The following is a 13,620-nucleotide window of genomic DNA, read 5'->3' as shown; positions in this document are numbered from 1 at the left end:
ACCCCATGCGACACAAGCTCAGGGTGCTCCTTGTACCCCGTTCAGTGTCACCAGACCAGGAATATTGGGAACTATTGAGCTCTGTGGTTTCCAGAACTAGCGGCGCTCTCACGGACGGCGCAGTGGCCGGTACCGTTCAGATCGGACGCGCTTTCACAGGCCCACGGGACAGTGCACCACCCGCCAGATGTTTCGGGACGGCTGTTGGTTTGGCTCCTCCAACACTATCCAGAGTGCTCCTGCACTCTGGATAGTGTTGATAACTCCAGCGGTTATCAACACTATCCAGAGTGCTTGTGCACCTTCTACGTCTTCCCTCTATGCGGTGAAGTGGGGCGCTTTCTCTAATTGGTGTGACAGGAACCACGCTGTCCCATCTCAATGCGAAGTGGGAAGTGTGCTTGCGTTTCTTCAGTAGGTCTACTGATTGGAAAAAGGTTTGGTCTTCTCCACTATCAATGTCTATGCGGCAGCCGTTTCGGCTGGCCATGCAGGCTGTGATGGTAGACCGATCTTCAGCCATCCAGTGGTCAAGAGATTCTTGCGTGGGCTAGATGTGTTAGGCCTGTTTCGCACGTGGTTACACCATGATGGGATCTCCCCACCGTGTTGCGCGGGTTGTCCAGGGACCCTTTCGAGCCTCTGTCTCGAACCCTTTGGATGCCCTGTCCTTTAAGACGGCCCTCTTATTGGCTTTGGTTTTTGCCAAGCGGGCCAGTGAGTTGACTGCTCAGTCTGTCAGCCCGAGCTGCTTGTTGCTTAACGAGGACAGCTCCTTTGCGCTGCTCAGACCTAATCCTGCGTTCCTCCCAAAGAACATTAACAGTTCTTTCCGGTTGAGAGATATCATGCCTAAGGCTTTTCACCCCCTGCCTCATTCTAGTGAGGCGGAGGCGTAGTTGCATTTCCTGTGCCCGGTGCAGACGCTGGCTATGTGAAACGCTCGGCCGCGTTCCGCTCCACACAACAGTTTGTGTTTTTTAGCGACGCTGGCAGGGGCCGCGCTCTCTCTAAACAGTGGTTTTCTCGCTGGATATGTGAGGGTGTTTGCTTAGCCTACTCTCGGCAGGGCTTAGCGCCACTGTTGGGCATTAAAGCTCACTCGACACGGGGCGTGGCTGCTTCAACGGCTCTACTCAGAGGCGTTTTGGTGGAAGACATCTGCGCGGCTGCGTCTTGGTCTTCCCCCGGCCCCTTTTTCCGTTTTTACATGTTAGACATGTCCAGGGGCTCACTCGGCCACTCTGTGTTGGAGTCCGGGGCCCCTTCTACGGCTTAAGAATATGGGCATGTTCTTTTAAGCAGCGTCGTTAATATCCTCTCGCCCTCTGGCGAGTTCGATTTGACTGCCAGTATTTCTCTCCCGCCGTTTTTCAAATGAAAAACGGACTAGAGGGGTTCCTATTGGCTCGCCAGTTGAAGTTTTTTGACTGGGGTCCAGCAGAAGTTCGCCTTAGCCCATAAGGTGAAGCCTAGACGGCGTAGCCTACATGAAATAGAATGATAATTATGATATTATAACTCTAGTCCTATGATTGTAGGCGTAGCCGTCTAGTTTCCCACCTGCTGTACCCTCCAAATGCTGAAAGAATAGCGTGGAGTATGCGCCGCCTTATATACACAGTGCCGTGGGAAATGTGGGTGGTGCCCATGTTGATTGGTGCATAGTTGAAATTTTCAGTGTGCGCGAGCATGCGCACGGGACAAGCCCATAAGGCGAAGCCCAGACGGCTACGCCTACAATCATAGAACTAGAGTTATAATATCATAACTATCGATTCTAAACGCTACTTAATTGTGGTTGGATTAAACAAAGAAAGATGTTGATGTTGTTTGTGTGTTGTATGCAGGCGCGCTGTCTGGGGGATTCCACTTCCAGGTCAATGATGGGGTGAACTTTGCCCCCCGGCAGATCTTCAGCACAGTCGCTCGCTCCCGTCTGCTCAGCCTGCACAGGAACCAGCCCCTGGAGGTGTACCCAGGTGTGGTCCTCAACCTCCCATACATGTCCTCATTCTGATCAGCCTCTCCCACCCCCTGCACAACCGGCCCTTCACCTTCCCACACAACGGTGGCTGGGGTGAATCATGCAAGCTAACAACCAGCTTGTTTCCAGGGATACCTCCACCATTTTACCTGCATGAGCTGGGGATTGAACCAGCAGCCTTGTAGTTGATCCCTCGACACCCATGAGTTGTGTCTGTGTTGGTGCATGGGTGTGTGTCATGAAGAATATTGTTCATGACACACACCCATTCACCAATACAGAAAGGCCATGGACCATGTGGTTCTCAGGTGATTTGAATCAGGACCTAAATGTCATGGCTATCTCACAGCTATGGAAGAGTTTAAGCGGCCTCGTAGCCTCTGTCTCCTTGTTTGAATGCTCTGATCTCCTAGGACAGGGGTCACTAACAGGCGGACCGCGGTCCGGGTCCGGACCCAGACGCCGTCCTGTACGGACCCGGACCTATAGTCAATAAATTATTCAAGTATTTTTAATTTTGACGGGCGCTTCTATTTTGACCAGTGCAGCGTTTCTAGACATTACGGTACTGGTTTAGCGAATCAGGAAATCCATTGACCATTTGCATTTGAGTTAAGCCATCACACGTGATGCTACTCAGCCTGAACATAATTAAAAGTAAATATCGATCCAGGCTCACCAATGAGCACCTGCACATGTGCATGAGAATGGCCCTGACATCATTCCAGCCTAGATTTAAACTCCTGGCAGGACAAGCTAGAGCTCAGTTCTCTCACTGAACAACAGAAAGTGGGGGAGTTGGATAAAAGAGAAGCTAAAACTGTTTTGTTGAGATTGTTGTTAAGATGTGTTGAGATATCTGTTTTTGAAATTGGTTGAAACTGTTAAAACATTCACAAAGAAAAAGGGGAAACTCAAGCTGCTGCTATACTTTATTTTATTTTTCCAAAATGAAGTATAGATTTTATCTATTTTAACATTATTATTATATTTATTTTCACCATTTTGATTTTAAATGTAGCCCTTCTTTTCATTGATGAGATTAGTTTCAGTTTAGTCAGTTGAACCTCCTTAAATAATACATATCTCCTATCTTGCCGAAATGTTATTGAATTGTTCTTCCTGTATTGATCTGACAGTCAGTTGTTGATTACATGCAGACGTTGATACAACTACTAGGCTAATTCAATATATATCACACTGAATCATAACGCAAGTTAGACATTATGATGTTCCGGACCTTTGCTTGAGGACATTTTCTCTAACTGGACCTATTTGAATTTTAGTTAAATTTTAGTTGAATACCCCTGTCCTAGGGCCTCATTTATCAACCCTATGTAGAACCCTATGCACAAAAAATCGGTACTTATTAAACGGGCAAAAGGCAATCATAGACCCATCAGTAAGTAAGGAATCTTGATAAATCCCACCTGTTCTTAAGTACCATGCGCGTTTACGCTCAGACCATTTGCATTCAGAAACTCCTCCAATTAACCATGTATGGTCACAGTCCCATGCTGGATCAGCTGCCCCCGCGACCCGACCCCGGATAAGCGGTTGGAAGATGAGGATGAAGTCACAACGCATCCTTTATCAACCATGAGAATGTGTTCTTCCCCTCACCGCTATAATGGCAAAGAGAGCGAAGAAAATAAACGTATCCAGCATTAAAATGGAATCGCTCGTAGACGAGGTTGAATTAGACCAAAAGTTACTTTTTGGCTCACTTAGTGCAGGGGGCATTACAAATAAAAGAAAGCTTGCTGCATCGGAAAAACTGACTGATGCAGTTTATCCAGTATGGCCGGAAGTGAGAACACTATCTGAAGTCTAAAAAAAGAGGCACAGCCCACAGACGTGAGACGTCAGCAACCCGCCATGCCGGTCTTTGAAAACGCACTCCCTGCGGAGTTCCTGGTATGCCAAGTCTTCCAATAACGCAAGATAAGCAATTGAACTACATTTAAAACCTTTTCCACCCTTGACTTTTATATGGTTTGACATTTGTTTTTAAAATAAATAATTAGACAAAGGAGTAATTTAATGTTTTCTAATTAAAGTAAACATGGGACATACTGTATGTGGATGTTGATTGCCTAATGCATACGTTGACACTCTTAAATGCTTTTGCTTTTTGCTTGTAACATCGCTAATCTACCACTAGATACTGTTCGTACGCATTGCCAGAGCTGTGCTTATATTTAGACACATTCCTAAATATAAGTACATTTGGCACTTTTTACGCCCAAATCTGTGCGTAAGTACAGCTGATAACTGAGGCCCCTGGGTGGCCTATCATTTGGATCTTGGTGGAGCTGCATGCATGAGTCCATTTCTAAACGGGGATCCCACAACCGCTCCGTTTCCTGGTGTTAGCGTTCGAACATATTGACTCTGTGCTCTTGTCTGATGGCACCAGGCTAACCTGCGTCTATAAATACAACCTTATCTGAAGTCCATTAGGTGAGACTGTGCCGTTGATTGGAAGGACTCGTGAGAACAGGAAAAGCTAAAGTAGGTTGTTTCAAACGTACGGTCTGATGTTATGATACAAGTTTGAAAGGCTGACTTCTAATTTAGAATATCATATTACCAAGAATATTCACAGAATTCAAAACACTTGAATTTGGCATTTCCAACATTTAGTTTTGTGTTTTCTAGGCTCAAACTGTAACTAATGTGGACACCTGTTAAAGTATTTATATTATATATGTGTAACTGTTTATCAGTTCTGATAGCAGCAGGTATAATTGGTGTTGATTCCTCACCATTGGTTGAAAGGGGTGATGAGTCATTTCCTGGTTGTCCTCTAGGCTCCGTGACGACACTCTCCAAGGAAGTGCTTCAGGTGGTAACCGATAACGACGGTGACATCACGAGAAGCCATTCTGCTGTGTTCACGGTGACCACGCCCCCGAAACTGGGGCGCCTGGTGGAGCAGATCGCCGACAACTCTAGCCGGCCGGTGTCCTCATTCACCCAGGGCATGGTGGGTGATAATGACATCATAAACACTGAGTCTGCCATCCAATCCGGTGCTCGCAGAAACCAAACCAGGCCTGAAACAAGAGCCCATCACAGCTCTGTTTGGGGGTTCTTAGTTTAAATCTGAAGGGAGGTGTCCGCTGTCCTCCTGTTGACCTACGTATCTGTTGATTCTCTGGGACTCAGGTGAACGCTGGAGTGATCCTGTACGACCAGAACCTTCCAGAAGCGGTGGGCTGGTCAGCGGAGGACGCCTTCCTCTTCACAGTCTCCGCCCCGCCCGCTTCCCTCCCACCACACACCTTCACCATCCTCATCACCGCACACAGTACCCCCCTCACAGACTACGTCCGCACCTCCACCAGCCCCCCGCAACACCCTCCCACTGTCAAGACCCCGCTGGTGGGCAGCACATCTGACGGCCGCCTCTCCCACTCTCCCACCGCCAGCCCCCAACCCCCTCACCACCACCATCCCCTCAACGACCTCCACGACCCCAATGCTGGGGAGACCCAGTCAGAGGACCAGACACCCTCTGATGAGGACAGCCATGCTGGCAAATCCCAGCTCCGGGCCAACACAGGTCAGCCTTACGCTCTTGGGACTTGGCCCAGACTTACATACAGTGTCGAAATGGAACCTCTTACTGTTGCAATCTCTGCAAGCTCTAACAACAGAGCACCACCAGAGCCCGGAGAGCTTGCGCACTCTCTATTGAGCCCCATTGTATCGAACTTGGTTGAAGTTCCATTAGAATTCCACTGGGGTGATCATGGGCGAGTGCAAACATTTAGCCGTCTATGCTAGACGGCTAAATGTTTCTCTTTCACCTGCTTGTCGTTGAAAGATAGCATATTATATTGTAGATTCCGCAAGTTCAATATAGATTGTACCTGAAATTCGACCCCTCTCCCTCTTTCTCTCCCCCTCCCTCTCTCTCTCTCTCTCTCCCCCTCCCCCTCCCTCTCCCGCTCTCTCTCTCTCCCCCTCCCTCTCTCTCTCTCACCCTCCCTCTCTCCCTTCCCCCTCTCTCTCCCAGGTGCTCTGGTGGAGGAGGGGGGTAAGGTTATGATTGACAGGTACAAGTTGGACGCCTCCAACCTCATGGGGAGAGTTCCAGAACCCTGTCGTCATGGTCACCGGGTGCTGTACCATGTGATCGCCTTGCCCCGCCATGGGATGCTTTCTATTGGAGGAAAGAATCTCAGCAAGTGAGTACCGCGACGACCGCATTTTAAGATTGAAAATTACGTTTAGTAGAACCTTTAGATGAGCATGTTCCTTGTGTGTATATGGTCAGATCAATCGTCCCTAAAGTAACCCCTAAATGATCCCTTCCGGCTCTGAAGATGTCATAAACATTGCTTGAGGCCATAGGTCACATGTGGGGAGCATTAGCCTTAGTCCCTCCCATGTTAGGCCCCTCGACCCCTTAGCCCCTGTATCATAAATGCTTGTGGGTAGGCTTTGCTCTAAGAAGATAGTTGGTTCTCCAAGATGTATGGCTCTGTATCTCCCCACTGACACCCTAACATAAATCATTGTGTGCCCACGTTTTCCTCAAGAACCAGCTAAACACAGTGCTGGATATGGAAGTTGAAAAGTACTGCAGTACGTGGAGGTTGCCTAACTAATTACAGTCAGGTATTATCTCCACAGAGGTAATTATACAACATTGTCTAAAAAAGACCTTCTTGTTTTCTCGTCCTCCTCCAGGGAACATCTGATCTTCTCCCAGAAGTCTCTGGAAACGCACGGCGTTGCGTACATCCATGACAACTCAGACACCATCAACGACGGTTTCGTCTTCCGAGCCTGGGTCGCTTCTTCGGAAAAACTCTCTTCTTCCACACCTCCCTGCTCCTCATCATCATCATCGTTGTCATCGTCATCATCCTCATCATGGTCACCGTCCCCGCTCCCAGAGCCGTTGTCTCTCTCCTCCTTCGCCAGGCCTCCTCAGCGGCGCTCGGAGGACCGAGTGGAGGTGATGGAGAGGTTCAGCATATCGGTGAAGCCTGTCAACGACCAGCCCCCCCTCCTCAGGACCAGCGCCCCGGGGGTCCAGGTGGTGGTGGGGGAGACCATTACCCTGGGGCCAGAGAACCTTCAGGTCGGGCTAGCCCTTTGCATTGAGGGGATGTGAACTGAATGGATATCTGGCACCACAGTTCTACGTTTGGTGAATGGGATCTCAGTTTAGTCTGATTGTAGCCTGAATGCAGTCTGAATGTAGTCTGAATGTAGCCTCAATTTAGTCTGAATTTATTCTGAATGTGGTCTGAAGGTAGTCTGAATGTAGTGTGACTGTAGTTTGAATGTAGTGTGACTGAAGTCTAAATGTAGGTTGACTAGTCTGAATGCAGTGTGACTGGAGTTTGAATGTAGTGACTTCTGTCTGAATGTAGTATGTATGCATTCTAAATATTGCGTGAATGTAGTTTGACTGAAGTTTGAATGTAGTGTGAATGTAGTGTGAATGTAGTGTGATTGTAGTGTGACTGTAGTTTGAATGTAGTGTGATGTAGTCTGAATGTAGTGTGAATGTAGTCTGAATGTAGTGTGAATGTAGTCTGAATGTAGTGTGACTGTAGTGTGAATGTGATCTGAACGTAGTGTGACTGTAGTCTGCATAGAGTCTGAATATAGGCTGAATGTACTGTGAATGTAGTGTGATTGTAGTGTGAATGTAGTCTGAATGAAGTGTAAATATAGTGTGAATGTAGTGTGAATGTAGTCTGAACGTAGTGTGACTGTAATCTGTAGACTTCAGTGTTTTCTTATTAGGGCTTCCAGGTCAGTTGTGGATCGATTTGTCTTTGTCTATGCCAAAAATGGTCATTTGTGAACTGAATTGTGGAAGCTTCAGAATTGAAAAGAAGCAGTAGCCCGGACGTACCCCAAACCTTCACTGTATCCAGGTGGACGACCAGGACACCCCTCCAGAGGAGCTGCACTACAGCGTGGTCCGCAAGCCCAGCAACGGGTACCTGACCCTGGGGGAGAGGCCGGAGGCGGTGGCGTCCTTCACCCAGTATGACGTCAACCACGGGCGGCTGCATTTCGTCCAGCAGGTCCCTGACCACTCCTCTACTCTTACCACTACATCCTGCTTTAACTGTGGTTCCTTTAGCTGGCTGTTGATGGGAGACACAGATGGGCCTGATGGGTTGAGATAAAACGATTTAGATTGGGCTAGATTCAGGAACTCACGCTATAAAAGGATTTACCAGACGGAATTAGTGCATTATATAATAAATGTGTCCTCCCACCTCTAGGGGGTGCCCTCCACTGGAGTGTTCTACTTCAACGTGACCGACGGATACCACCGGCCGCTTTATAAGATCTTCAGTCTGGAGGTCACCAAGGCCACCATCTCCATGGTGAACAACACCGGCCTCTCATTGGTTCAAAGCAGAACCGCGGTGGTCCTCACCACCACTCAGCTGGCCGCCCAAACAAATGGCCGTCACCCTGGCAACATCACCTACACCGTCACGACGCACCCTCGCCATGGACGCATCGCCATCAACGACCTGGAGGTGGTCGCCTTCAGACACGAGGACCTACGGTCGGGTCGGGTGGTGTATCACATGACCGAGCTCAGCGAATCAGAAGACAGCTTTAAGTTGTCAGTGTCAGCGTCCTCCTACCCCGGCGTGGTGTACAGGGACCTGACGGAGCAGGTGGTGAGCGTGACGGTGCGGCCGCTGGTCTTCCTGAGGGAGGAGGTGCGCGTGCCCAGCGGGGTGGCGGTCAAGCTGTCCAAGGCCATGATGGACGCTTCAGAGCTGGCCAGGGTCAGCCGGGCCGACCCCGTCTTCCACGTCCTCTCTCCGCCCAAGCACGGCCGACTGGTGAAGGTAACTCCCTCGCTTTGGTCGGCCCTCAGTGTTGTCACCAGATACATTTGGGATTCGTTTTGACCTCATTGATACAGTCAGACACTCGAGCTGCCCAGCACAACAGCAGTCATTCTAGACCAGTGGTTCTCTAACTATGGTAAGCATACCACTGGTGGTACGCGATGCGCTATTTGGTGGATATTTAACAATTATTCGCCGAAGGCGAAGTGAATAGTGGGGAATTCACGGAGCCTGAGGTTAGTAATTGTTTTAGTATAAACTACACGTGAACACTCCAAAAATAAACAAGATTACACTTTTTGCCGGGATTTAATTGGTTTTGTTAGCGGTTGATTCGTTTTTATTAACGTGAAGAAACGACCGCATGAAAACACAATCCCGAGTTTGAGATCACAATCATGGAATATTGCCCAATATCCCATGATTGCGAAACCAATCAAATTGCGACATCTAAGGAGGTTCACATGTAGGATATACTAAATATACATATATATTAATGTATTTTTTAACATAATAATAATGTATTGATCTAATAATATAATAATAATATAATATAATTATTATATTATAATAATATAATATAATATAATATAATATAATATAATATAATATAATAATAATATAATAATAAATACTTGTACTAATGAAAACTAAATAAACCATGAGACAATTAAAATGGGAGTTTAAAATAAGGTTTTGCCTTTACTGTAATATTTTTGTTTCAATATCAGCCTGTTTCGTAGACGGGTTGTGGCGGGTGGAAAACATCCACGATTACATTTACATTTAAATTTACATTTAGGGCATTCAGCAGACGCTTTTATCCAACGTGACATACAATAAGTACATTTGTCATTAGAAGTGAAACAATACATCGCTGTCGGTACAGTAAAGATGTTCATAGAACCAAGTGCAAGTACTAACCATTGCTAGGCTAACCCATTCCACGTATACAGCAGTGATAGCTAGCTACTGCAGATGCTACACAATTAAGAACTACAATTAAGTACTATGATTACAAGCTAAACTGTCGGCAAGATATAAGCGCTAGAATTATGAATGGTTAAAAAACAGGTGGCTAACAAGTGCAGACAGGAGGAGAATATTTCAGGCAGATTGTAGAATCTGTGACAGTGAAAAGAGAACAGGTGGTATTTGATGATGTTCTTAGAAATTAATCTATGAAATTATTGCATCTCAAACGTAATCTTACAACCGAACACGCAGAACTGAAAAAAAAAAACAGTTTATTTTCCCTAGGAAAACTTCTTGGATTAAAGCAGTCCAAAACCCACGATTCAATAGTCAGGAACAACATCATCGTATCGCGCGGACAACAGTTCTGCAAATATTACTGTGACCAACTGGATGAACAAACGTCCAGTTATCAACATGATAACTGAACTTTTTATATTATTTATATTCAGCCTAACATTTGTAAAAAGGTTGTTGGTACACAGTTGGTACACAGTCTAACAGTGTGTGTGTGGGGGGGGAAGTGCCTCCTGCGTGAACTGTGCATAGATGAATAGGGCCGGCCTATGCTACTGTATTTTGTTATATTTTATAACATCGTTCATAATGGTGGTACTTGGGGAGACAAATATTTTATGAGGTGGTTTACGGTATAAAAAGTATGAGAACCACTGCTCTAAACAATCTACCTTGCTCAAGAGAAAGTTTCAAATGTTCATAAGGTAATCGCAATGGCTGTATTCATCTCCGATGTGCCTTGAACATGTTTTTCAGTTCAACCTATGAACCAATACATCTCATATAACAAAACACACCTGTGACTTTGTCTCCAAAATGATCCCAACGTAATCTGCCTTCTCACGTCCTTAAAAAACACAGGTGACCTATGACCTGGACCACACCTCGGAGGTCCTGACGGCGTTCACCTTCCGGGACGTTGTACAAGGCCGCGTGGCCATCCAGGAGACGCTCAGCGACGACCTCCCACTCCTCAACGGGTCGACTGGGACCCCCCCGCGAGGCCACGCCCCCGCCACGCCCCGCAATGACTCCTTCACCTTCCTGGTGCGGGCGGGCCAGGTGCAGCCGGCCGTGGGGGAGCTGCACTTCACCATCCTGCCCCACCACCACATGCATCACAGCGGCCCTAAGAAGGACCACGCGGGGGCAAACAAAACCAACTCCTTCAGGGAAGGCCGGGGGAGGGGCAGAGAAGGAGGAGCTACCGTGACCCACACGAAGCCCAGTGTGCCCTCCAACACTCACATCCTGTCCCACAGAGCCCACAACCGGACGCTCCACAACAAGACCAGGGCCCACCACCACCACCACCATCGCGGGGCCAACCACACCCGGGCTGCAGGTGAAGCGGGGAGGTCGGTGGGGGATGTGTTGAGGGATGGAGGTGCAGGCGGAAAGAAACACGCTCCACCCCCCGACAGCCACCCTCCGGTACAGAGGAACCCCGGCCTGGCACGCGGCCCTCCTCCGAACCTCCATCCTGTGCAGATGGAGGTCCTCCCCCAGCCCGCCTCCAACCCCCTGCTGCTCATCCTTCCGCTGCTGGCCTGCCTGCTGCTCATTGTCATCCTGGTGGTGCTGTGCCGCGTGTTCAGGCACCGCAGAGAGAAGCGGGCCCGCATCCGCCTCCTCCAGGAGCTGGCGGCTGTAGTGCTGCCCATGGACGGCAGCCCATACCTGGGCCGGCCGGAGCGCAGCCCTGCCATGCCCTCGGTGGTGGTGACCCCCATGGTCCCCCGGAGCTGCCCCAGCTCCCCGGTGGTGGCCCAGTTCCCCAGGAGGAGGAGCCTGGCCCCTAGCATCATGCTGAGCGGCCGGCAGGAGACCAACGTGAGGGCTGGTGGTGGTAGGATGGGAGACCTTGGAGGTCCTGGAGGTCACCCAAGTGGTGTTACCTCTAGTACCCCCAGCGTTGGGAGGCTGAGGGTCTGTCAGATACCCAGGAGCCCTTCCCCCTCTCTGAAGAACAATCAGTACTGGGTATGACAACATAACTTAGAACTCAGTGGAATAAATACTTACGGCACAACAGTAGAATTACTTGAACATGTTCATGTATATTTAACTGAAGTGGAACTTCAATACATTTTGGGCAAGTACAAGTATTTTGGGGAGGTCATTATGTTTTTCAAATTTTTTGTCTATGAAATTGTTTTTTTGGTCATCTGTCAAAGCTATAAATAGACTGCAAATTGGGAATGGAATAGCATGTTTTATATTGCACATTGCAAAGTAGAATTACAGACATTTTCATACCAAAGCAAATGCATTCATTACTCATTATTTGTTAAACAGGGTATCACTGCACCATAATGCAACCAAACGTTTAAAGTATGATTTTGTCTTTAAAGAGGTTCATAGTCCTCATGTGGTCGTGATAACGCCTATTGGGGTGAATCACCAAATCCTCCTCTTCTCAGCGAATATCTTCCTGGTTAGATCAGTAAATATGAGATCATATGTGATTGCCTCTAAGGGTGCGTTTCGGAACACAGAAGCAGCTAGAAGGGAATACATGGTATATTGACTGTTCTATCTCTATAATACAAACAGTTCCCATCCAATGAGGATATTGTATTTGAATAACTACTGCAGTTTTCCATTTTTAAGGGCATTATTAAAATGCATTCTGTTTGCTTTCCTTTTGTTTTGATTGTTGAAATAATTTTAATGTTGATGGTTGGCTCATGGATTGATTTCTAAAGGAGGAAACATTTGTACACGACCTGTCCTGTCTTGCCTTAATTCAAATGCAGTGTAAAACCATGGCTGTGATAGTATTGGTCAAATGAGTTAAGTAACTTCAACACTGGTTATAGGGACTGTAATGTAGATACTAACTGCATTAGGATGGATGTATAGTGACAAATGCTGTGTGTTTCGTCAAAAAAGCCTTCCACAGAATGAACAGCAAGTTGTTGATAGGTTTTAAGTAAAACTTCCAGTCTCTACACTGTTACTTTCTACTCCCCCTTCATTCAGTTTTTATCATTTTGCCATTTATGTCATTGATCTGATATATTGAATCATGGTTAGGTCCACAGTGAGCGTTTGTGATATTTTAATATGCTTTGAGGACTGCAGATTTAACTTGATTAACGACACCGAATATATTTGATAATTCTACTATTTGGTTGTTGGATATTGTTTTTCTGTATAAATTCTTATTGGTTAATGTCTCCATTTTGAGACGTAGACTGTAACCCAGTTCATTTTTCTTTTGTTTCACTAAAATTTCATTCAGTAGCTTTTACAGATGATTTTCTTAAATAAAGGACATCAAATTAACGTAACTATATTTTCATTCTTCAAGCACATATATGTTATTACAGAGAGCTATGAATGATGTGTTTAACTAGAAAATGCATTTCCTGCAGAAAATGCTGTGATTGCTGTAGATCAAAATGAGGTTGAAAATATATTTTTGTAAAGCCGCATAGTTTAAGACGTAAAGAAATGTTAAATGGCTTACATGCCCTAAATGTAAATCAAGTGAAGGGATTTGAGCAGAGTCTAAATGGAGTAAACAATGTAAAAGTTAAACAAATAGCTAATGTGATCAAGTTTGAATACAATTGAGATAAAATATAGGATAGCTGAGCTGTTCTGTTGGCAATTTCCAGCTCAACTATAGACTTAAAACCGCCCAATCAACCTAAAATCCGCCCAAAACGTATATTGCCAGAAATCCGAATAATTATATACTTCTGCAATGGCAAATACACAAATACACACCTTAAATATGGATGCTATATATGCACTGACTACTTTTGTCTCTTTTTTTTT

At 46.5% G+C, this 13,620-nt stretch overlaps 1 protein-coding gene across 2 annotated transcripts in view; it reads left to right on the top strand.

The window, feature by feature from the left end:
- LOC307089413 (chondroitin sulfate proteoglycan 4-like) overlaps nucleotides 1-13,102 on the top strand; it is a 38,790-nt gene extending 25,688 nt beyond the window's left edge. For both annotated transcript variants that reach the window (XM_079755696.1, XM_079755695.1), the window contains 8 exons: nucleotides 1,851-1,982; nucleotides 4,801-4,976; nucleotides 5,159-5,555; nucleotides 6,012-6,183; nucleotides 6,689-7,085; nucleotides 7,894-8,046; nucleotides 8,251-8,835; nucleotides 10,693-13,102. In XM_079755696.1, the coding sequence (XP_079611822.1) occupies nucleotides 1,851-1,982; nucleotides 4,801-4,976; nucleotides 5,159-5,555; nucleotides 6,012-6,183; nucleotides 6,689-7,085; nucleotides 7,894-8,046; nucleotides 8,251-8,835; nucleotides 10,693-11,820 (3,140 nt within the window). In that variant the 3' untranslated portion in view covers nucleotides 11,821-13,102. The remainder of the gene's footprint in view (nucleotides 1-1,850; nucleotides 1,983-4,800; nucleotides 4,977-5,158; nucleotides 5,556-6,011; nucleotides 6,184-6,688; nucleotides 7,086-7,893; nucleotides 8,047-8,250; nucleotides 8,836-10,692) is intronic.
- Nucleotides 13,103-13,620: the final 518 nt, after the last annotated feature.

The sequence above is a fragment of the Pollachius pollachius genome (genome assembly GCF_949987615.1).
Source record: "Pollachius pollachius genome assembly, chromosome: 18".
NCBI classification, from domain to species: Eukaryota; Metazoa; Chordata; class Actinopteri; order Gadiformes; family Gadidae; genus Pollachius; species Pollachius pollachius.
This window is presented reverse-complemented; position numbering and strand designations above follow the sequence as displayed.